Source organism: Dipodomys merriami, unplaced genomic scaffold (assembly GCF_024711535.1).
Source record: "Dipodomys merriami isolate MVZ:Mamm:240054 unplaced genomic scaffold, mDipMer1.0.p SCAF_1000, whole genome shotgun sequence".
Lineage (NCBI taxonomy): Eukaryota > Metazoa > Chordata > Mammalia > Rodentia > Heteromyidae > Dipodomys > Dipodomys merriami.
In genome coordinates this window covers 246,753-270,046 of record NW_027202273.1, presented here as the reverse complement: position 1 = coordinate 270,046, position 23,294 = coordinate 246,753, and the positions used below count along the sequence as shown (strand labels likewise).

The 23,294-nt window shown below is 45.0% G+C and overlaps 1 protein-coding gene and 1 long non-coding RNA gene across 13 annotated transcripts in view; one reads left to right on the top strand and one right to left on the bottom strand.

Annotated features, from left to right (window-relative positions):
* The window catches only part of LOC138806947 (biliverdin reductase A-like), a 37,448-nt gene that overhangs the window by 10,366 nt on the left and 3,788 nt on the right, over positions 1 to 23,294 (bottom strand). For 5 of the 12 annotated variants that reach the window (XM_069992436.1, XM_069992445.1, XM_069992454.1 and 2 more), the window contains 8 exons: positions 22,580 to 22,674; positions 19,424 to 19,545; positions 17,429 to 17,461; positions 11,522 to 11,643; positions 9,083 to 9,202; positions 7,488 to 7,585; positions 3,962 to 4,069; positions 1,910 to 2,081 (listed from right to left, as the gene is read on the bottom strand). In XM_069992436.1, the coding sequence (XP_069848537.1) occupies positions 1,910 to 2,081; positions 3,962 to 4,069; positions 7,488 to 7,585; positions 9,083 to 9,202; positions 11,522 to 11,643; positions 17,429 to 17,461; positions 19,424 to 19,545; positions 22,580 to 22,674 (870 nt within the window). Of the gene's footprint in view, positions 1 to 1,909; positions 2,082 to 3,961; positions 4,070 to 7,487; positions 7,586 to 9,082; positions 9,203 to 11,521; positions 11,644 to 17,428; positions 17,462 to 19,253; positions 19,317 to 19,391; positions 19,546 to 21,236; positions 21,286 to 22,579; positions 22,728 to 23,294 lie in introns of those variants that run through there. The other 7 variants (XM_069992511.1, XM_069992487.1, XM_069992503.1 and 4 more) reach the window with 7 other exon arrangements.
* Positions 4,747 to 9,501, top strand: LOC138807006 (uncharacterized). The gene is made up of 3 exons (XR_011366019.1): positions 4,747 to 4,887; positions 9,020 to 9,236; positions 9,342 to 9,501. It is a non-coding gene; the product is annotated as an uncharacterized lncRNA (long non-coding RNA).

Below are 23,294 nucleotides of genomic sequence, written 5' to 3'. Positions count from 1 at the left end.
GCACTGTGGAGGTGGCAATTTTTGAGCAAGTACTGAAGAACCAGGCATGGCACAGGGCTGCAATCCTCCTCCCACAGCACCCTGAGGACCTAAATACAAGTGTTTTTGTCACTACTTAAGATCCTGGATATCAGCATAAGTTTGGCTTGAACAAAATCTGAATGCATACTTTTACACAATTTAAAAAACAGCCAGTAAATTAGGAGGAACTAGAGTTTGAAACTCTGACTCCCTTGAGATCTGGGGTAGGTGACACATTCCCAGCTGCTAACTGAGGGCTGTGAGGAATTGCAGACAGTATCATGTGGGGTTCATAGTTGTTTCTGTGTGCTTCTGGCATGGCTGGGGAGAATGCACACAGCATGGGGGCTACAGAAAGGCAACCTGAATGAGGACTGCAGAGCCCTATATCAACTAGTGGCTGTGGACCTAGTTGGGGAGGCGTTGTAAGCTTAGGAGTGGGGGCCTAGTGCAAGTAGGTCTCTGGGGGTGTGTCTGTCCTGCCCCTTCCTATACTGTGCAGTCTTCTTTGGCTGTATGAGGGATGCTACTGCTCACTCTTGATGCCATGATGTCTGACTCAGCACAAGCCTATCACAACCAAGCCTGGACTGAAGAGGCCAGAAGGGAGCCAAAGCATGCCTTTCCTTATTGAAACAACTTTTCTCAGTTATTTGTTACAGACAAGGAAAGTCTAACAGCATCCTTCGGAAGTTTCTTCACTTCTGAGTCTAAGTCTCACTCAGTCAGTATAAAGACAGAGTGAGAAAATGCTTGTAAAAGGCCAGGCCATGCTACTCATGAAGCATTGCCTAATACTGCATTTGTACAGCAGGGATTGAAGGGACAAACCCGGCTTTTCTAGGCATTTGATGGGCAACTTTCATGATCACCCTGTGTTCTCATTCACTCAACTACACTGTCTGAAGGTAACTTAAGGAATTCTGTCCTAAGACAACAGTTATCAGTAACTCTTAATGTGTGATGATAAGCTCCTGACACATGCCATGTTTTTTTGATTTTTGTTTTTGTTTTTTTTTTTGCCAGTCATGGTGCCTGAACTCTGGCCCTGGGCACTGTCCTTCAGCTCTTCAGCTCAAGGCGAGCACTCTACCACTTGAGCCCCAGCACCACTTCCAGCTTTTTCTGTTTATATGGTGCTGAGGAATCAAACCCAAGGCCTCGTGCATGCAAGGCAAGCGCTCTACCACTGAGCCACCTTCCCAGCCCCCACATGCCATGTTTGAGCTAAAATATCTCATTCTAGCAGAATGGGATAAGCTGGAGGGAGAGAGAAAATAACTGGAAACATGCCAACATGCTCCTCCAAGGCACCATCAGAAGCCAGGACTGCATTCTCTTAGCTAGGATAGCTAAGAGACATTGGATATAAACAAACTTTAGGTAATATAAACAGTCTGGTCTATCTCAGAATGTTTATCATGTCTTCAGATTTGAGGGGTTGCAGAATGTCAAGATGTTCCTCACACCTCCATTTCCTCATCAGTAAAGCTACATGAAGGGAGCTGGGAACAGGGGTGCAGGCCTGGAGTCCCAGTTATTGGGGAGCCTGAGGCAGGAGGATCACTTGAGCCAAACGGATCAGGACCCTCCTGGGAAAAGCAGAGAGAAGCCCATCTGTAAAATGAGTACACAAATAAATAAGTATACAGTAAAGCTTCTATTAGGGACTCACATGACTTTGGCAACATGCTTCAATTCTGTAAGCAACTATTCACTTACTGGACAATGAAGGCAGCAAAATTGGGACTAATTTCTAGTCTTTGGAAGCTGACAGTTCTACTGCAGTGAACACCTGTTTGTGCCACTTGGGGTTTCTCTGTTGTCACCCTTGTGAACAACTGATACATCCCAAAGTCTCCTTTTCATCAGGTTTTTCACAACTTACCATTTGTCCTTGGTCTCCAGATGCACAGTCATTTTCATATACTGCTTCTCCTTTTGCTCTTCCAAAGTGGCAGACACCAGAGAAAGCTCACCAAAGAGGGATACCAGCCACGTCAGGCGAGAGATGCCACTAAATGCAGGAAAGCCAAACTGCCCTTCTTCCAGTGGGCCAGCTGTGGGGAATCACAAATGTTGTTGAGGACTAGAAAGAAGAGAATGCCTGACAAAAGGCAGGGCACAGAGTCCATGGGAGAGTGCATGGACAGAGGGACCTTGCCTTACCAGGTAGCTAAATGTTGACTCACAAAAGCAACTCCCTTTTAGGAGTTATTCAGTTTTAATAGTAAAATGAGACATGCTACTGCCAACAGCACTCAATTCAGCCAAAGAGAATGATAAAGAGTTTTAGGCTTTTAGTATGCTTGGCATATTTACATGTGCATATGTCACCACATATGCACATATACACATATCCGTTCTCTTCAATAAATGATTTAAAGTCACCTACAGTCAGGCATAGTGGTGCAAACCTGTAACACCAGATAAGGGACATGGAGACTTTTGCCCAGGCTGACCTGGGAAAAGTTAGTGTGATTCTATCTAAAAAAAAATAAGGCTCTTGGGTTCCAGATACTTGGAAGGGATACAGGGGCAGGAAGATTGCTGAGGCTGGCACCAGATAAATGTACAAGACCTTATCTGAAAAACAAACAAAATACAGCGAAATGCAAAAAAGCAAGAAGTGCTGAGGTATGGTTCATGGTAGCAGGAATGAAGTCCTGACTCAATTCCTATCACCACCAAAAAACATCTGGCAAAAGGAGAAGAACCATGATCTGTTAGCCCCTGAAACCCAGATTGTCATCAGCTCCATGTGAAATGGCACACATCATGATATTTTAAAAGGCTGGAGCAAACAGCCATACCTTCCAGCTAGTTCAAGAGTATCAAGCTGATGGAGTGCTAAATGTTTCCTTAAGTCTTCATAAAAGTATACTCAGAAGAGTATAGCTATTAGAATTTCTGCTTGATCATGATCTGAATGTTTACCTCTGTCCTTAGCCCAAATCTGAAAGAGAAGCTTCATACCATTGCATTATGACTGTGATATTAACACTTAAGACAATGAGCATGTTCTATGAAAAGACAAAAAGAAGTTGGAAGCTGGCAGTGCATGTCTATAATTGTAGCTATTTGGAGGAATGAGATCTAAGAATCATGGTTTGAAGCCAGCTGGGTCAGGAAAGTCTGAAACACTCTTATCTTTAGTTAACCACGAGAAAGCCAGAAGTGGAGCTGTGGCACATGTGCTGGAGTGCTAGCCTTGAGGGAAGCTAAGGGAGAGCCCCGAGACCCTGAGGTCCTGCCCCAGCACAGACACACAGAAAAGTGCTAAATAAACACACATAAAAATTCGTGGAAGCACTGGGACCTAGACAAAGCATCAGACTTAGAAGCAAAATCAGCTCCCTCCAGGCTGCCCACCATCTCCTGTAGTTCATCTCCCCTGAACATGTTACAGAACAGCTCCTACCAGCTCCTGCCACATAGTGAACTTCCAACCTGGTTCTGTCACATGACTGGTGTGTGAGCTCAATGCCTGTGAGTTCTATTGCTTTACCTGTACTGAGGATAGAAATTTCCAACTTTACATGACCATTATGTGAGTTTCTGACACTTCAATTGTTATCCTTCTTGTCACAAGTCTCCTACATCATTTTCAAGCATCAGGACAATGAGAATGCATTGTTTTGAAACTCCTAAGGAGATGAAGGATCTTACCACTCATTGAGGTCAAGGATCCTAAAGATCTGCTTTCTCTAACAAAAGCCACTCAGGTGTTCCTGATATCCACATGAGCATCCATCCAACCACGAGAGCAGGTATCTCTATCAGTGTCCTTTCCTACTGTTCATGCTCAAAGAATGACTACCATACAATGAATGATCCAATGTACAATACATGAAATGCTGTGCACCCAGCCAATGTTCCTGTAACTTCACAGGCAAGGAAAGGAGCTGGGGGTTCAATGTGTCTGCAGACTAAAACTGACCTGTGAAGAGAAGGGACCCTTTGAGCAGTTCTTTCCCCAGGACTTCTCTTTTCAGAAATGCAAATTCCTCCATCAAGAGTTCTATGTGCTCTTCATGCAAGACTTTTCCTGTCATGACAAAAACGGAATACACAAGGCAGTTAGGAGCACTGTGTACAGTTGCACATCTTGAGAGGCTTTGTCTGCCTCAGACAGGACAGGACACATGTCCCTTACACATATTGCCCTTTGCCAGGTGCCAGTGGCTCACATCTGTAATCCTAGCTACTCTGTAGACTGAAATCTGAGGATCAAACTTCTAAGTCATCCCTGGCAGGAAAGTTTGTGCGACTCTTTTCTCCAGTTTTCCACAAAAACTGGGTTTATGGAGCTGTGGACCAAACTGGTACAGCAGTAGCCTTCAGCACAAAGGCTCAGGGATAGCATTCAGGCACTGAGTGCAAGTGTCAGAAGCAGCATAGAAACAAATACTGCCCTGGGCAGGTGTCTAGGATGTCCCCATCACTCCCTCCCATGTGCCAGATGCCCAGCTCTGGGAGTTCTAGCATGCCAGATTCAGCTACTCCCCCAATATGTCAATTAAAGAGATGCGTGCTAGTGAAGAGCAGTCAGACTTCCTTGACGCTTGTGCCCACAGGAAGAGAGAGCGTAAGAATTTGAGCCTCTTTCCTAGTTTGGCATCTTGTGCTTTCTCCACAGGCATTGGTGCCAGGGCAAACAACTTGCAAGGGGACAACTACTGAGCTCCACCCCTTCTTCCAGTATTCACTCAGTCATGTGTTCCCTCCACAAACAACTACTGAAGGCTACTCTGATGTAGGGCAGGGTACAGCTCTGGGAATACAGAGGTGAAGGAAGTACTTCCAAGACCGAGCTTATTGCCAGAGAAAGAATTTCAACAAAGCACTGTCAGTCCTACACTGATGGTAAGTGCAAGGTGCTTTATTTGTGATTTTTTTGTTATAATTGCTGACAAACTCTAGTAAAATAGTAAAGAGAAAGGATTGGTGGTTTAAACTTGACTCAACACCTCAATCCCAAGGCATTCTGCTCTTTTCTAGCTGCCTCCATAGAAGGGCTCATGCAGAATTAAATAAATATAAAACCCGCTGGAGGGCAACAGGCTTAGGGGAGCAAATGTGGATGTTAAAGTCTGTTGGACGTTAATGGTTATAATGGTTGGTGTGTGATGTGATCTGCCACAAATCATGTAACTTCTCTGAACTGTGGCTTTCTACATATAAGCTAGAGAAAATAGATACTGCTATGTAATTTTTAGATATGATTTATTCTCTCTTTCTGCCTGGTCCTGAACATGGCAGAGCAGCCCAGTGGGAAGTATCTGGGCCCTTCCACCCAAGAATGGACTAATGCTTTTCTTTAGCCCTCACAGGATTGAAGTGGCTACTGTGGGGGAGTTCCACCCTTTTCTTTATGAATGTGTCAGCTAGCCTTTCCACATTGCCATGGTACATGGGACAGAAGGAGGCCCTCTCTACATGTTAAATAAAAACAGCTGGTTAATCCTCGAATGCCAGCCTTCACTACTGAGCACAAGTTACCCATATTCAGGAGTTCTGTTACAGCAGGAGCAAGTAAAACACCTATTTTAAGAGTTTCTCTGAGAATTAAGCACAGTGCATAAAAGTGTTTTCAGCTGGGTGCTGGTGGCTCACACCTGTAATCCTAGCTACTCAGAAGACTGAGGTCTGATGGTCAAGGTTCAAAGCCAGCCCAGGCAGGAAAGTCCATGAGACTCTTAGCTCCAATAAACCACCAGAAAACCAGAAGTGGTGCTGTGGCTCAAGTGGTTGAATGCTAGCCTTGAGCTGAAGAGCGAGGCAATGCCTAGGCCCAGACTTCAAGCCCCATGACTGACAGACAAAATTTTTTTTTTCATATTCTTGACATACAGTGAACATTTCTAAGTAGTTGTTACCTTGGTGAAACAGAAACCACACAAAATGCACATAAAGGACAATCAAGTACTCTAATCGGGACACTTTTCTATTGGCAATATAACCAGAAAAAGGTCCTGAGACTAGCTCAGGTGGAAAGTAATTCAATTTTTTCAATGGAGAAAAGGAATCTTTTTTCTTTTTTGGGGGGGGGGGGGGTCCGATCGTGGGGCCTGAACTCTAGGCCTGGGCGCTGTCCCTCAGCTCTTTAGCTCAAGGCTAGCACTCTACCACTTGAGCCACAGCACCACTTCCAGCTTTTTTTTTCTGCTTATGTAGTACTGAGGAATTGAACCCAGGGCCTCAGGCATGCAAGGCAAGCGCTCTACCACTGAGCCACCTTCCCAGCCTGAGAAAAGGAATCTTTTAAGTCCCGGTCATAGTTTACACATTTCCTGCAAATCAAAACAATATTGAGACATTATCTTTCCCCAGTTAGATTGGCCAACAGTTTGAATTCTAACAACAAAAATGCTGGTGGGGATGTGGGGGAAAGGGAACCCTATTGCACTGCTGGTGGAAATGTAAACTAGAGCAACTACTTTGAAAGCAGTCTGGAGGTTCCTTAAAAAACTAAACATAGACCTTCCCTATGACTCAGCCATACCACTCCTAGGCATCTACTCTAAGCATCATGAGCCAGGATATGATAAGGACACCTGTACAATCATGTTCATTGCCACACTATTCAAAACAGCAAAAATAGGGAAACAACCTAGATGCCCCATAATAGAAGAGTGGATCCAAGAAATATGGTACCTAGCTACAATGGAATTTTACACAGTCATTAGAAAGAATAAAATAATGTCATGTGCAAGAAAATAGATGGAACTAGAACAAATCATATTAAGTTAGATAAGCCAAGATCAGAGACAAATGGTGCATGTTCTCCCTGATATGTGGAAATTAGATCTGAAAGGTACTGGACTACAAAATACAAAGAATTTTAGATGCTCATATAGAGTGGGACCAGAAGAGGATAGTCTTAGGAGAAAATCACAAAGGTGCAATACCCAAATACCTCTTCATATGTATATGATATACATACTGAAACAAACTCCAAATATATGGAAACAAAGGACTTTTTTCTTAATTTTTTTTCTTTTGTTGACTCTGTATTCTTTACCTTATGTAAGGTGTATTCACATTCACATCTGTGGGAGGGGAGGGCAGAAAATTGGAGGAAAAAGGGTGAAAAAATACAACAGTGGAGTGCTGCACATTGATGAAAAAAGTGAACTATGCAACTTGTGGGTGGAGATGGGAGGGGGTGGTAATGGAAGAGGAGGAGGGAACAGATGACATTATGCAAAAGCATATGTACTGGATGTATATGAATGTATCCCCATTATATATCACTTCTAAAACACTAAAGTAAAATTGGAAGAAAAAAGTTTACACATTTCCACGAATCCCTGTGTACTCCAGGTCCCTCCACTATGTAGGAAGAGCAACATGCCTGAAATGGTTCGAGCTTGAAAGTATAGTATAGAGATGCAGTCACACAGCTCTTCAGGGCAGAAAGCCTTAATAAGCGGGTCTGTGTGCAGACAGAGAGCATACGTCACCTTTCTCCTCAGCCAGGTCCCACAGTTCCTGAGCAGCTGCCAATGACAGCGCCATGGGATATTCCACAAGGACATGCTTGCCAGCACTTAGAAACTGCCTTGGAAAAACAAGAAACACAGCAAGAGAACCTTCAAATGAGCATCACTCACGGGCTCCTCAAGATGGGGAAGAGGGTGTCGTAAGCACATGAGTCTGTGTGTGAATATATTACCAACCAGGTGGGAGAGAGTCCTGGGAGACGTGGTGGAAGACTGAGCTCATAGAGTTTTTGACGACTCTGAGAAAATACCTCTCCAGTTTTAAAGCAAATGTTCAATCAGTGTCATTCAGTTATAGACTATTTTACAGTCACTCTGGGAAAAACATATATTCTCAAATAAACTATTTCTTCCACAGTATTAGAAAGACATCAGAGCCCCTGGGCAGTGAGCTGTTTCTGAAACAGTCTGACCAGGTTTATCCTAGTACATTTGAAGTGGGTCCTGAAGCAGGAGAAGGCATTTTCCAGGTTCACTTTTGCCTAACATGCTCTTGGGCATTTTGTGAGCTTTTGCCACTTGCAAATTTTGGTATGCTGGAGGTAGGCTAGGGAGAACAGAGAGCGCGAGAGAGATGGACTTGTAATGTCTCTGTTCACCATACTTTGACAGACCCAAAATGCTGTCCTCACGAGTAGAATGTGATTGTCTTGACACCAGGGTGCAGGCACTTATAAATACCAGGATAAGCAGATCACCTTTTCAAGAAAATTTACCCTTGTGCCAGAGAAGTTGAAGGGGACTCAAAGGAAATGTATCCACTTAGAGTTAAAAGGTCTTTCAGGAACAGCATGTTAGTGGTCTCTAGACTTCCTGTGAGAACCCAGAACAGAAACTTCAGGGATGCAGTGATGTGTCCAGTCACCTGGGCCCAGGTCTTCCCTGGTACTCCTCCCTCTGTACCAGGCCCACCAAATGCTTACAGTTAGAGGCTGTGCACTCACCCAGGGGAGATGCACCACTGTGCTTCTGCTCTGCAGCAGGAACATTTCCTGATTTCAACCATACCCCTATTTCCTTATAGACATATAGATAAACATTGCAACATAGAGGAACAACTAAAGAGCCAAAAGAGTTTTTGAAAATGTCTGTGTAATCTTCCCTCCCTTCCATTTTTCAGGAGCTTTAGGGGATCAAACAAACATACAACATAAGCTCTCTAAAATGAGAGATGCCTCTGTTAGGCTTCTCTCCACAGGCTCCAGATCCCATCCTCCATGCTCCCTTTTCCACAGGCCACATGAGCTTCTCAAAAAGCAGCCTTGTTGTGGTCCCAATGAATCCCCAAGGATCCTAGAGCAGGCTCTGAGAACCAACCAGGCAGCGATAGTGGCTGGCATCCCACATTCAGCGAGTTGGCCCAGGACCCAGGAGAAAGCCACAAGAGCACACACCATCACAATGTACATCCCCCCTAGTACAGGCCTGACAGCAGTTTCTAAAACTTCCAAAACAACATAAGCCTTCCTTTAACCATGAAAACTCCCTTGCAGGGTGTTAGCTTGCTCGGGGCTTGTTCCATTCACAAGGCAGACTGCCTACAACGAAGAACCCACCTGATGTAGTGCTCATGGCTGGAGCTCTCGCTGCAGATGAAGGCCACCTCAACCTCTTGGCTGGAAAGAGCATCTTCCAAAGGAATCTGCTGCACTTCTGCAATGCTTCCAAGTTTCCGTCTATTTTAGAACAGTGCAGAAATGCCACTCAAAAGCAAGTACCAATAAATGAGTGCCACCCTTCTCCCTTCTTCCCAACAATACTCAAGAGACCAGCTTTTGGAAAGGAAGGACTTAATGTTCTCTCTCCCTTATTCAGGGCATTTTCCATTGTGACTTCAGGTAAAGTCATGGGATCTGGACTCGGGTGCCAACACTACCAGTGTCGGTAAGAAGCAGCCAAGGGAGTCTCTGAGTTACTATTTCTCTAAAATAAAAAGAATAATATCCTTTAATGACACAAGAAGGGCTCTTTGTGGTTGTTTCCAGTTCCAGGCACTTAGTCAAACATGGTTACACACAATCTAGAGCCAGGAATACTCTGAGTGTGCCAATGCCTACTCAGATCAAGCTCCTTTGCTTACCTCAAGGCCTGGTGACTGTCAAGCAGAGGACAAGTGTCTCTGCCTCCTTCACCATAGAGTCTGTGAGTGACACAGCTTTAGGGGAACAGGGCCAAGGCAGAACCCCAAGGCATGTGACTCCCACAGGACATAGAAGGGCTCCAGTGACGGGAGAACAAAAGCCATAGCACTGTGTGCCATGCCCTGGTGCTGAGGCTGAATGACAGAGAGCCTCAAGGGACAATGAAGGGACATGGGCAGCCAGCACAGGCTCCAGCCAATCGCAGCCACAGCAGGAGGAGGGCATTTGGGAAAGTCGGCTCCCCAAAGATAATATGCTATGTTTCCTTCCATGGGCCATCAACTCACTACAGGATGTGACTAGGATTAGTGTGTGTCCACTATATGTCGAAGATATCAAGAACATTAAACAGAAGCATCACCTTCTAGTGACATACAGGGAAGAAGCTGCACATAGGAACACATTTCCCAACACTTGAAAGCTGACGACATGAGGACTGTGTTGAGAAGCAGGGGTTCAAGACTCAGAGAAGACAAAGAATGGTAGCCTAGGGTTTCAGAACAGGATTCCTGGAGGGACAGCAGAAACTAGCCAGTAGGTAATGAGGAACCATGTGGTAACAGCAGGGTGTAAGTTGTGTGGGGACAAGACATTGGCATGAAACACCCATCTTTCTACAGGGTTGCTGGGAGAAGAGAAATTCCACTTTGCCCTTGAGCTCGAGTCTCATCCTGTCAGAGCTTCAGACAGGCATACCCGGGGTCTTCTTGTGTGTGAAGCTCTTGAAGTCTTACAGGAAGAAGCTTGGCAAAGAGCAATTCTAACACTTCTAGATCTCTCTGGGGCCTAAAAGCTCACATTCAATGCTTACATAGGAACCAGATGGTCTGAAGAATTATAATATGAAGAGTCTTCAGGGTGAATAACTACAATAGTCAGTGTCACCAGCTAGCTGACAATTAATGCCAGCAAAAAATACTGCACAAAATCAGCTTGGTATGATGTTTGGTGAGTAATGTGTGTTTGTGCATGAGTAAGGTTAGGGAAATGAAGAATCAGAGTGATAGGCTTGGTTTCCTATGAGCTGTAGGAAACAATCTTTAAAGAAAAGTGGGTTTAGCCAGGTGCCAGTGGCTCACGCCTGTAATCCTAGCTACTCAGGAGACTGAGATCTGAGGATCACGGTTCAAAGCCAGCCCAGGCAGGAAAGTCCGTGAGACTCTTATCTCCAATAAACCACCAGAAAACCAGAAGTGGCACTGTGGCTTAAGTGGTAGAGCGCTAGCCTTGAGCTGAAGAGCTGATGGACAGTGCCCAGGCCCAGTGTTCAAGCCCTGCGACTAACAAAAAAAAAAAAAAGAAGAAGAAGAGAAAAGTAGGTTAAAAGTATCAGTGGGAAGAAAATACACAATATTTAAAAGACGAGCTTTGGAATCAGTCTTATATTCTTAAGTTCTCTAGCTTTTTGATCTCTAAAAAACTAATTAACCTTCCTGTGGCTCAGTTTCCTTCTCTGACTAGTGGTGTTGACTGAGTATAGAACTCAGAATGACAGAAAGTATGTGAATCCTAGGGTTACCATGAGGATGCCGTCTCTGAAAACTGATGGAACAATGAACTCCCACATGCCTCCCAGCCTTTTTCAGACCAAACACACCTGTATTTGCTGTGTCCCTTCTGTAGCAGATGTACCTGGGGCTAATCTTCCCTGTTCTGTTCTTGGGGTTCCCATTTGCTGTACACCCCAGCTCAAGACCCTCTCCTTTTCACTTTCAAGACCTGACCAAACCTGAGACCTTGTGGGAAAGAACTGTGTGTGGTTTTCTCCCCTGGGTCAGAAGATGTCCGTGTTTTATTGTGTTATTTTGCACTATGCTTCCTGCAAATTATGTGTACCAAGCTAGTCCATGCCACCTGGACACGAAGCCAATCAGGTTCAGGTAAGCCGAGGAACCTTCTGGATTCTTTAAGTCCCTTATCCTCACGGAGCCAGCTCTGCCAACACCAACAACCACCACACCAAACTTTCTCACGGGCTGAAACATAAGGGACCAAGTTAGGATTGTAAACAGCAATTTAGCAGAGGACAACAAGAAACAAAGGATAGTCAGAGTCCTGATAAACAGGAAGAGCTGTAATTCTACAACACTGGAAGCCTCTGTATCCTGGCTGGACTAAGACTCTCCTGGGCTCAGAGGTGAGTCAGCTCTGTCCAACACATTCTGAAGGGGCTGTGCCTATGTCTTTGTGTGAAAATCTTCCAGATGCCTACCTCCAATTGGCTTTCCCTGCCTACTGCCACCTCTCCAATGATGGAGTGTTCTGCTGTAAATCCTGCTACCCAGCCTGAGCTGTGGCCTCTGTCCTGAGTCTACCAGGGACATGAGGATAGGATGAGCTTAGAGTTATTCAAAGTGGTCACAGCTGCTGTATATGATGCTGACAGATAAGAGCACATGGAAAGCAGGATCCATGTGGTTTAAGTCCTTAGCATAGCTTTCCACATTTTAGCCACCATTATGGCCATTCAATTGTAACACCTTAAATATCACCTAAGTGCACTGCTGGAGGCTGCCTGGAAATAGACCACAGGGAATAGCAAGTGAACATTTTAGAATTATGAAACAACTCGATGTCCTTTAAATTTCTATGCATGACTTCCACATAAGCCTTCAACCCAGTTGTGCTTGAATGCTTCTGAGCACAGAAATAGGAATGTCACCTTTGTGATCTCACCATCTGTGACCCCTGACTTGGCCCTCTTCCTTTGTCCACTGCTCTAGCCTTAGTTCAGATTTGAGATATTCTGGGCATTTTCCTATTACTGACTTCTTATTTTGTTCCATGTGGTCAGAAAACATTCTTTCAATGTTTTAAATCTTTTTAAACGTGCAGAGATGTTATTTTTGCATGTGTGCCAGTACTGGAGCTGGAACATAGGGCTTCATGCTCTCCCTCCCTTGGCTTTTTCACTTAAGGCTGGTTCTCTACCATTTGAGCTGATAAATTGAAGAGTCACTCAGATTTCTGTGTCCAGGTGGACTTCAAATGAAGATCCTCAGTTCTCAGGCTCCTGAGTAGCTAGCGTGAGCCACCAATACCCAGTTCTGATATGTGTTTTATGATGTAGGATATGGTTTATCTTGGTGCTATAATTTGTATCTTAAGTGTCTCTCCAAGTTAAGCTTAGGTGTTCTGCATCAACAGGTTAGCAATAGTGGAAGGCAGGGGAACCTTTATGAGGCAGGAGCTAGTGGGAGGCCTTATGGTCATTGGGGATCTGCCTTCAGAACTGCAGGACCCTGGCCTCTCCCTGCTGCCCAGGAGTGAAGGGCTTTCTTGTGAGACATGTATCCTGTTGTGTTGGGCTGCCTTGCCACAGACCTAAAGGCAACAGGGCCAACTGACCATTGACTGGAATCTCCATATTTGAGCCAAAATACACCTTTTTCTGTAGGAACTGATTATCTCAGGCATTTGTTTCAGTAATAGAAATGTGAATAACCTAGTTTGATAATGTTTGGAGCAGACTTGAAAATGTAGTATTAAAGAAATAAAGAAATAGGTATGGTTTTGAGACAGTAGAAAAGGAACATACCTAATGGGTCACAATGTGATTCAAAGACCAATCATAAGAGTAAATCATAGTCCCAGAGTAAACTTCCTCCCCTCCCCTTGGTCTACAAACACTTGTGTTTGGCACTCCAAACCTAAAAGTAGAGTTCAAAGAAAGTTAGGATTCAGAGCAGATGTTCTACCAACTTAGAGAAAAGCATCTTTATGAGATGAAATGTTTGGGGGAAAAAAAGGGGAGTCACTGTAGAACTTTAAAGTGGCACTCTGAAATGAAGACACTGGAGGTGGCCATGGAAGAGATATTGGGGCAGCAGCAACTTCCTGTCTTTGCTTCCTGGCTGCCATGAGGTAAAGAGATCTCCTCTGTCATGGGCCCCTGCTGTGATGTGCTGGGACACCACAAACCCCAAACAAGAAGGACAAGTGACCTGGGATGGGAAGCTCTGAAACAATGAGCCAAATTAAAACTCTTCCTCTGTAAAGTTGATATCCTCAGAAATTTGTCATAGTAACAGAAATCTGATGAATAGAGAGAAAAATGGGCAATGGGAGAGCAAGTTAGAAATAACCATTAAATTGCATAAACTGCAATCTGTAAATTACAACTACCTTTTGGCACCAGCAAATCATACTCTGAGAGTAAATCCTACAGAGCTATCCTGGGAAAGAAATTTCATCTATATCACTCTTGTTTATAAGAAGCCAAAGAGAAAAACAATCTGCTAGTAGCAGAGTGGTTATGTAAGCAATGTTATATCTATAAAATTGAATATGATACAACTACACAAAAGAATACAGTGGTTCTTTATGCATTGAAAGTAAATGCTCTCCAAGATATACATTGTTGGGGGAGAAACAAAAAGATACATAACAGTGTAAGTTCTGTGCTACACTTTATACATAGCCAGACAGCTGGTAGCTCACATCTTTACTGTTCAGAAGGCTGAGATCTGAGGATCACTGGTTCAAAGCCAGCATGGGCAGGAAAATCTGTGAAACTCTCACCCTCAATTACCGACCTCCTCCACCCCTCAAAAGAAAACGGTGGATGTGGAGCTGTGGTTCAAGTGGCATAGTGCTAGCCTTGAGGCCAAAAGTTCAGTGACAATACTCAGGAACTGAGTTCAAGCCCCAGGACTGGGAAACACCACACACACACACACACACACACACACACACACACACACACACACACACACACACAAAGTAAGTGGATAAAGGGAAGCGTATGTGTATATAATTATAATCTCTATGAAAGGTTGACCAAGAAGAAACTAATACCACTGGAGAACAAAATGCAGGAAGAGCATGAGATACTGGGTAACTGAAAAACAGAGGTAGGAGAAAGAGGAGGGCTAATCCTCATAGTATTTTGAAGTCTTTTATCATTTAGAAATGTTTAAATACATAAACAACTAATTAAGATAGGTGTGGATAACTGAAGGGTGCTCAGAGGTAAAAACACCAGAGCTGGCAGTGCTTCTAGTGACTCTCCTCCCTGGAGTTCCTATGTGCTAGAAGACATGTGCTGCTCCATTTCTGGAACTATCTGTCTCTCACCATCTCCTAACCAAAACTTACTCCCAAATCACCCTGACTCCTCATGCATGTGGGTTTGACTTTGGTCTCCTCTCACTCCACTGACCCCAATGCAATCTTTCATTTCCATACTGCTCTGCTTCAGCAAGGAATGTGGTCCACAGGGCATCCAAACCCCACTGCCACATTCCAGAGATCCTCAGCCACATGTTCCCGGACCTCATAAATACTGGACACTCCAGTGGCTCTTCTTTAAAGCCACTCCTTCCTCATCTTGTTCCTTCCTCATCCTGCCCCACAGGTGAGCACATCTCCCTAAACTCAATGGTTATGCCTCTTTGCTTCACTCTCTCTCCCATGACTCCAGAGTGGGGAGCTCCATTCTTCAGGCTGCCATGACCACATCTGTGCTGAAAGGCTGCAGTGTAACACCTTAAGCTGTGAGCCACTCCCTCCACCAGATCCAGTTCCAAGACACAACATAAACTGGGAATTTCTTCAGGCTGTCTTGTCCTCATTTAGGCCTTCATGCTCTGCTGAATTCCAGCCTTTCATCCACCTAACTAACAATCTTCTCAATTTCTGTGCAAAGACTCATTGCCACAGGAGTTCTATCAGCCTGAAATGCTTGTCATCCAGAGTCATTCCTTAGGCAATCATTCTCTGAGAGCAAAGGGCTGATTATTGCTGAGGATCCTCTGTCCTTTGCCCTGCAGCCAGCATGTGAGTCAGCAAGTTTTCTTGACAATTTCCACCATGTGATTTCCTTCCTCTACATTTTCACTGACTACTACAACCCTGGACTGGATTACTGGATTACTCAACAGTCTGGGAGTTGTCCGGCCCTTCAGTCAATCAACATTCAATGAGGATCACGTGTATCTGAGGCATCAGGTTAGAGGCCATGGGGACACACTGAGGAACAAAGCAAGCAGGCAGCTCAGCTTTAAGTGAGAGGACAGAAGGTAAGGGGAGGTAAAGAAATAACAATGATGGAAGTGACAAGAGGGCCATGTCCCCTCCAGATGGAGGGCTCTGAGAAAACCCTTCACCCAGCAGAAATGGCAGGAGAACTGGATGGACAGAATTAGATGGATCTGGACATGACCAAATGTATTCATCTGTATCTTAGCACCCTGCTGTTGTTCCTTACAGAAATTTGTGTAACACTTACTTTCTTCATCTACAGAACACAGATGTCAATAACATCCTGCTCAGCAGCTTGTGGAGAGGAGGAAATACAAGCACAACTTGGTGGATTGTATAGTGCTTAACTGAATGGGAAAATGGAAAATGATATTAATAAAATTGAATGATGTCAATAGCACAGTAAATAGCACAGTTGTAGCCATGTATGAGGACCTTGGGGAAATTGTAGCTACAATCTGATGTTATAGGATTATATGCATGGGTTGTACCAACAGAAGATACTAGTTTCATTTTGTCACATTAAAAGTTATTGACACAAAACCAAAAACATTTTCATGAAAAATACAGCTATTCAAAGGAAAATATGTAAGACATGAGGACAACTGTCTTTGTCAAGGTGGGAATAGGGATGGGGAAAAGGGGACAAACATAAACACACATGGGAGGAGTTCCATGGACAACAGGGAAATGCAGCCAACAGTCTGGAGGAGGGTGTCCTCTGTGCTGGAGGAGAGGGGAGGGCCAGAGGAGGGAGAGCATGGAGATTAAGCAAGGAATTAAGTGGGAAAGAGAGGAGGCAGATGAAACATCAGAAGCAAACAATGTTGAGATGTATCCATGGCCACAACTGTCAGCAGTGATCCATGAACAAAAGTGCCATATCTGTAATGGTTTATTACCATATCCAAGTTGAATTTACAGCGACTCATAGTGTGGAATGACACAAATTTTGATGACTGGTGAACTCAGGGAGAGAGCAGGCATCCAATATTTGTTAACTACCAGTTGGAGTGAGTTCCCTGAGAAGCCAACTTTGGTCTGGTGACACAGTGAGACCAGGTTGCACTGTCATGAGATCAGGGTCCTTATGGAGTCATTCAGCAAGGATAAGCAACTGGCTCCTGGCTATATGGAGAAAGACCTGCTTGAACAGATCCACTCAGGACTTCCTGAAACATACAGCCTAAAATGAAAGCTGTGGAAATAGATGAGTGCACAAGATCATGGGTAGGACAAGAAGTACCTGGGGAACACAGACTTAAGAAAAGGGAGAGAAGGAGGCTAAGAAAGAGCTAAAGGTAGTGAGCAGGACACAGACCAAACCCTGATGCACAAAGCATCAGTAGTCACTCAAAAAGCACGTGGTGATAGTTGTTCAGAGGCAGCATTCCATCAGTACAGCAAATACCTGAGATAACCAAGGCATAAAGACGCAAGGTTTACGTGGCCTCACTGTTGGGGAGGTTCCAGTCCACGACTGGTTGGTCCTTGTTGCCTGGGCCACCCCTAGCTCTTGACTGTTGTTTCAGAATTAGCTGTCGTGGAAAAGTCTGAATCAAACTGAAGGTGAATGGACACAGATAAGAACCCAGAGGGGCCTAATTCCTACTCTATCACCCAGAAACATGTGTACATCAGCAGATGACAGGCCAGATGTTTTCACATTTGTGCTGGTGTTTCTGAGAGCTCTGCAGGGGGAAGGGAATACCCTTAGAAGGAGGAAGAAGAGGCGCTGCAAACACAGCATGCATGTTATGATGGTGGTAAAAGACTCACCTCCGCATCCATTTTGATCTTTTCCTTCAGGGCCTGTGAGGACAAAAGCAGTAGTTCAGGCTCCTGCTGACATTGCTCCAAACCCTATACTAACTCTCTCCTGAGTCCCCACTTTCTCTCCTATTCAGTCCCATCTTCCCCAGATGTCTTCACCACCTCAGCCCCCTGGTACTCAGGCTGGGATCTTCTAATCTAAGGCTGATGGTAGTAAACTTCCCTTATCACATCAATTACATCTCCTCCAAAAGAAGATGCCCAAATCCTGAGGTCCATCTTTCTCTGGGAAGACAGCTGGAAACATGAGGCCTCCATGGAAATGAAATATTCCCCCAGATGACGATTGGAAATGCCAGTGTCTCATCTTACTGCCTTGGAGACAAGGCAGTAAGAAACAGTCATCCTTTTTTCCTTTGCCTAGCTGAGTATACTATGTTAAAAGAACAATGCTGGACTACTTCACATGAAGGGGGAAGGAACAAACACGTGAGCCAGGGGTCAGAGGATCCAGTGGATAAAAGGGGAGAGAAAAAGACACAGGAGAGAGAAGGAACAGAAGTAAACAGTCCACGATGGCACAGCAGTAGTACCAAACTTCAGTGCACTTGTAGGCCAGCTTTATCGAAATATGGTTCCTAGTTCAGAAGGTCTTGTGTTGAGTAGAGAAGAGGCTAAGAATCTGCATTTTCTCAGGCACTCAACTGGTCATTACACAGGTCAACCACCCCCTTCGAGGAAACACTACAATTGTATAAAAATTGACTTTGCATTCATTTTCAGAGCTGCTATGTCGAAGAAAAGCCATTCCTTTCCCCAACTCTTTCCCAGCCACTCTTTCTGCTCCCAGCCTGTTTGCTCCACACCCTCAGTATCCTCCTCAGCCTCACTACAAAAGCTTCTACCTCTTATTGAAAGGGGTCTTCACTTAATAGGAAGGAAATGAGATAATATGCTAATATGAAGCCAATTATTCTACGGAATACATTTCTAATATTTTTAAACTTGGAGCATGTGCCCATATTTAAGAAGAGCTGCTAATTAAGGAAAATGATTATAGAAAATGCACAATTCAATTTCAAAATTGAGCTGAAAAGAAGGGGTAGAGGGTCGCACATGTGTTCCTATGGACTACCCTCCCACTCCAGAAGGCCAGGTCATAACCTTGGACCCTATTGCTGCAACTCTAGCTCTTCTCAGCCTGGAGATACAGGAAAACAGGAACTGCTAGACCCACCAGTGGGGCCCAAGGAATGTGAACATTCTGCACAAGCCGGAGGCAGGTGTTCTTATCTGCCTGCAATCCTAACTACTCAGGAGGCTGAGTTCTGCAGGCCACCTTTCAAAGCCAGCTCAGGCAGAAAAATCTGTGAGACTCTGATCAATTAGCCAGGAAAAAAGCCAGAAGTGCGCTGCAGACCAAGTGGTAGACACTAGTCTTGAGCTCAGACAGCATCCAGAAAGGCAGAGGGCCTCCACAAAATTGAAAAACAAAAAAAAAGTACAGACTTAATGTGTTAATATATCTTTCTTTTGTACTTGATCGAGCCCCTCACTGTTGGATCAGGCCTGTGGCTTTTCCCAGGTGCTCAGCCTGTAGTTAGGCAGCAAGGTCAGGGCTGGGCGGGACAGTACCCAGCTGGTGGGAAGGCTGCCAGGGCTTTGGGGCCTATGCTGTCAGTAGCACACACTGGTCCTACCGGAACAGCACCGCCCTGCAAAGCGCACGGATCTCTGCTAGAAAAACTGATCCCCAAGAGTTTATCCGACCCCTAGGAGCGCCCGATCCCTACATTAGAGCTCAATCCCAGTGAGTTTACAGGAACCCTACCAGTGCACTGGATCCCGGGAGCATGCAAGAAGCCGTGGGCGCGCCCATATCGGCTCCCCGGGAGCGTACCGGGGAGCGCACGAGCCCCGTGGGCGCGATCCCTGTGAGTGTGCACGGTTCCCTGCAGGGTGCACTTACCCAGGAGCTGGCGGATCCCCCGGACCCCTTACCCTAAGCCACCAAGTCGAGGTGCAACTTGTCCTCCGGACCTGCCCACCTGGCAGCAGCCAAGTTGCTGACTGGGCGGTAGGCGGGTTCTCATTGGCTGCAGTCTTTCTTTGGGCGGAGACACCTAAGGAAGAGGAGGGTTTCATTTTGTTTTGTTTTTGACTAGGAGAAGTAGTGCTGTGGCTTAAAGCTGTAGAATGCTTGCCTGGAAGGAAAAAGCTTCAGGACAGTGCCCCAGGACACACACCCCCTCCCATACACATACTGCTTATTTTTGGCTACTGGGAAAGAAAGCAAGGCTTTGTATCTTGACGTTAAGTTTTTATCCCCACGCAGGGCCTCCCTCAAGTCCCACTCCTACTCTACAATCCTAACAGGGCCTTATTTGTGCCCCCGATTCAAGATCTCAGGGGTAACCTTGTTCTCCCAGCTGCTCAGGCTAAGACCTGCTCACTCATGGGTATCTCCTCCCACCTGGTAGTCAGAGAATTCCCTTGACTGGTCTTTCCTCATGTACCCAGGGTCCCATCATTTCCTACCTCATCTCTGTCATCGCCCCGCTGGGGAATTAGTGCTGTGAAGAGTATATCATATTTTGCCAGAAAACCACAAAGTCATCCAGGTACAGAAAACAAAGAAAGGTTTATTGCCAGGAAAGGGAGAAGTGAGAAGAAGTGTTGGCTATTGTCTGAGGTGACCTAAATAACGTAGGAGTTTTAGGAGGAGACAGAAAGGGCTAGCAGGTGGAGACCCTGGTGTGGATGTGAGGACCAGGGGCGTCATGGCAGACTAGGATTTATGGCTGCTGCCCAAGTAGTAGGTAAGGGGCCCTGCAGCTGCCCAGGCCTGAAGGTCACTCTAAGGTGCTCTTGTTGCCTTCTATGGTGGTAGCTGCCCCAGAGAAGTGCCATCCCAAGGGGTTGGAGGCCAATTATTTACTGCCTTTACTATATAGGCCTAGTGTTGCCTAGGAAGGGAGCATGCTAAGCTGTGGAGAGGGGAAGGAGCGTGCTGAGTTATGGGAAGGAGCTCACTGGGCGAACAAGTGCTGTCCTCCTAGACCTTTCCCCATGCAGCAGCCAGACTGACCTTGAACCTCTAAGTCAGTTGCTGTTCTCTAATCCAAACCTTCCCAGTGGCTTCCATTTATATCTCAACCCTACCCTCTGCTTCTCAGCCTTTTCTCAAAAAAAAAAAAAAAAAAAGTCATCTTCTCACTGGCAAGGCCTAGGTCACAAGCCAAATTCTAGGGACTGAGCATGTGAGCACTTTAAGTGAAAGACATGGAGAATGGGTGTTTCCTCCAAATGAAATGCTAAATTGTGGTACCGGACAAAGGTTGCTGGCTAGGCAAAATCCACTGATGATAACTTGCTGAGTCAGAAGAGCTTTGGGGAAGTCTGGGAGAAGGACCCTACAAGTTCTTGAGAGCAGAGATTAAGCATGTGAACTCCACACCCCAAAATTCTTGGAATGTTATGACAGGAATGTGATAGTATATCTTATGTTCAGTTCTGACTCTCTTTGTGTGTGTAAGAACATCCCATTGTACTGAGTGATCATCTGCTTCAGCTTAAAGTACTTTGTGGTAGGTTAGGGGTATAGTAATAGTTGCTTTAGGTCACAAAACACAGAAAATTCCCATTCAAATGCATTAAACCATAAGAAAATAGTGGCTCACGCCTGTAAGGAGACTGAGATCTGAGGATCACGGTTCAAAGCCAGACTGGGCAGGAAAGTCTGTGAGACTCTTATCTCCAATAAACCACCAGAAAACTGGAAGTGGTGCTGTGGCTGAAGTGGTAGAGCACTTACCTTGAGCTGAAGAGCTGAGGGACAGTGTCCAGGCCCAGAGTTCAAACCCCTCGACAGATTAAAAAGAAAGAAAGAAAGAAAGAAAACATAGCTATGACCAGGCACTGGTGGCCCACACCTGTAGTACTAACTTCTCAGGAGGTTGAGATCTGAGCATCAAAGTTGGAAGCCACCCAAGACAGAAAGTCCGTAAGACTCTTCTCTCCAATTAACAGGTCCCAGTCTCACTCATGGGTCTCAAGACTTAAACATTTCCCCAAAGCCCCAGCTCTCAATCTGATCACGAGGGGTTTTAGGGTCCAATCTCCAAACTTTGTACGACACTGATATTCAGACCATACCACATGCATCTCAGAATTGTTATTGTAGGGACTATTCATTGAAGTTTCGTACTATCCTTTGCCAGCCAGAATCCTTTCAGAACTTTACTGATTCACAGAATTAACAAATTATTTACAAACTCATTTTGCTCTATTGCAGCATGTTTAATTGAAGGTATTGCCTCCCTAAATTTACTTTACGGAAATGTCACAATTGTTTGATTTGAGGTCTCAGAGATGTTGATGTCTATTTATGGTCCTTTGCCAGAATAATTTGGAAGACTGGGATGATTAAAGATTTGGGAAACTTTTATATGAATTATTTAGTTTTATCTTTCTCCCCTACTTTCCTGTAGAAAGGTTGCTAATGGAGCTTTGACCCTACCAGTGATAACTTAGAGAATATGAAAACACACTGAGTAAACAAGATGCTCTAAATGTACTACTATTCTATATGAATACCAGGACCAAAAAAATTAAAACACAATGAAACCCATTTGTATAATTACTAGCCACTAATTTAAAAAAAAATAAAACTACACACATTAGCTCCAATTCGAGCTTCTTGCCTCTATGGAAAATTCTTTTTTTTTTTTTTTGGTTGGTCGTGGGGCCTGAACTCTGGGCCTGGGCACTGTCCCTCAGATCTTCAGCTCAAGGCTAGCGCTCTACCACTTGAGCCACAGTGCCACATCCGGCTTTTTCTGCTTATGTGGTGCTGAGGAATCGAGCCCAGGGCCTTATGCATGCAAGGCAAGCACTCTACCACCTTCCCAGCCCTCTATGGGTAATCTGAAGGCTTTATAAACTTGTGGCCAGAACTAATCCCATGTCTCCATCCAACTCCAGAACACTCTGGGAAATACACTGGATACAATGTTTAGTGGTTTTTATTTTCTCAGCCCACAACATCATAACCAACCAAGCCCATCCCTCAAATGTTAATATGAACTGAACAAATACTATGAGCACTGGTGCAAGCCGTGAGGAAAACATGTTAGGGAGATAGTTCTGAGAGAGTACCTGGAGGATGTAGTTTTGGAAGCATCTCAGGCAGAAGCAGGGGAGTCAGTATCCAGCATGCATTGGCCTGTTTTTGGACATTTCTGTGAAGCCACCTGAGGAAGGGTTACACTGAGTAAGGTCCTGAAGTCTACGTAGAAGTGATAAGCTAAGGGGAAAAAAAACCAGAATGTAAATATGATCTTGAGAACATCTGGGGTGGGGGGTGGGGGGGAAACTTGCCATCACAAAACAGTCCAGTGGATTCTAGAGGAACCTGAAGCCAGGCTCCCTTCCACAGGTGCACTTCCCCTGGTGGCCCAAGAAGACCTGTGATTTATGCAAACACAAGGAGAACCCCTACCTCACCTTCATTTGAATGAAAGTCTGTTGGGATGGGTGCAGTCAGCCTGGCCACACTCCCCTTCTGGCTGTACAAATTAAGTTGTTTAGCTGAATTTTCAAGTCAGCTGGGAGACACTACCCTTTGCTACCCCCTGCTGTTGTAACACTAGGCCAAATAGAAGGCTTCTTCCCAGGGATCTTGCTTTCTCCTTAGTAGAGCAGGCTGAGCTGGTAACATGGAGAGAGCAATAGCAGAAGCTGCAGTTACAGTGGCAGAGAAGGCCATAGCTGCAGGAGTAGTGGTGGCAGCAGCGGCAGAGGTGTAAAGGCCACTAGCCCAGCAGCGACAGTGACAACACTGGAAATAGCTGAAGACCTGCAGAGAGAAAGT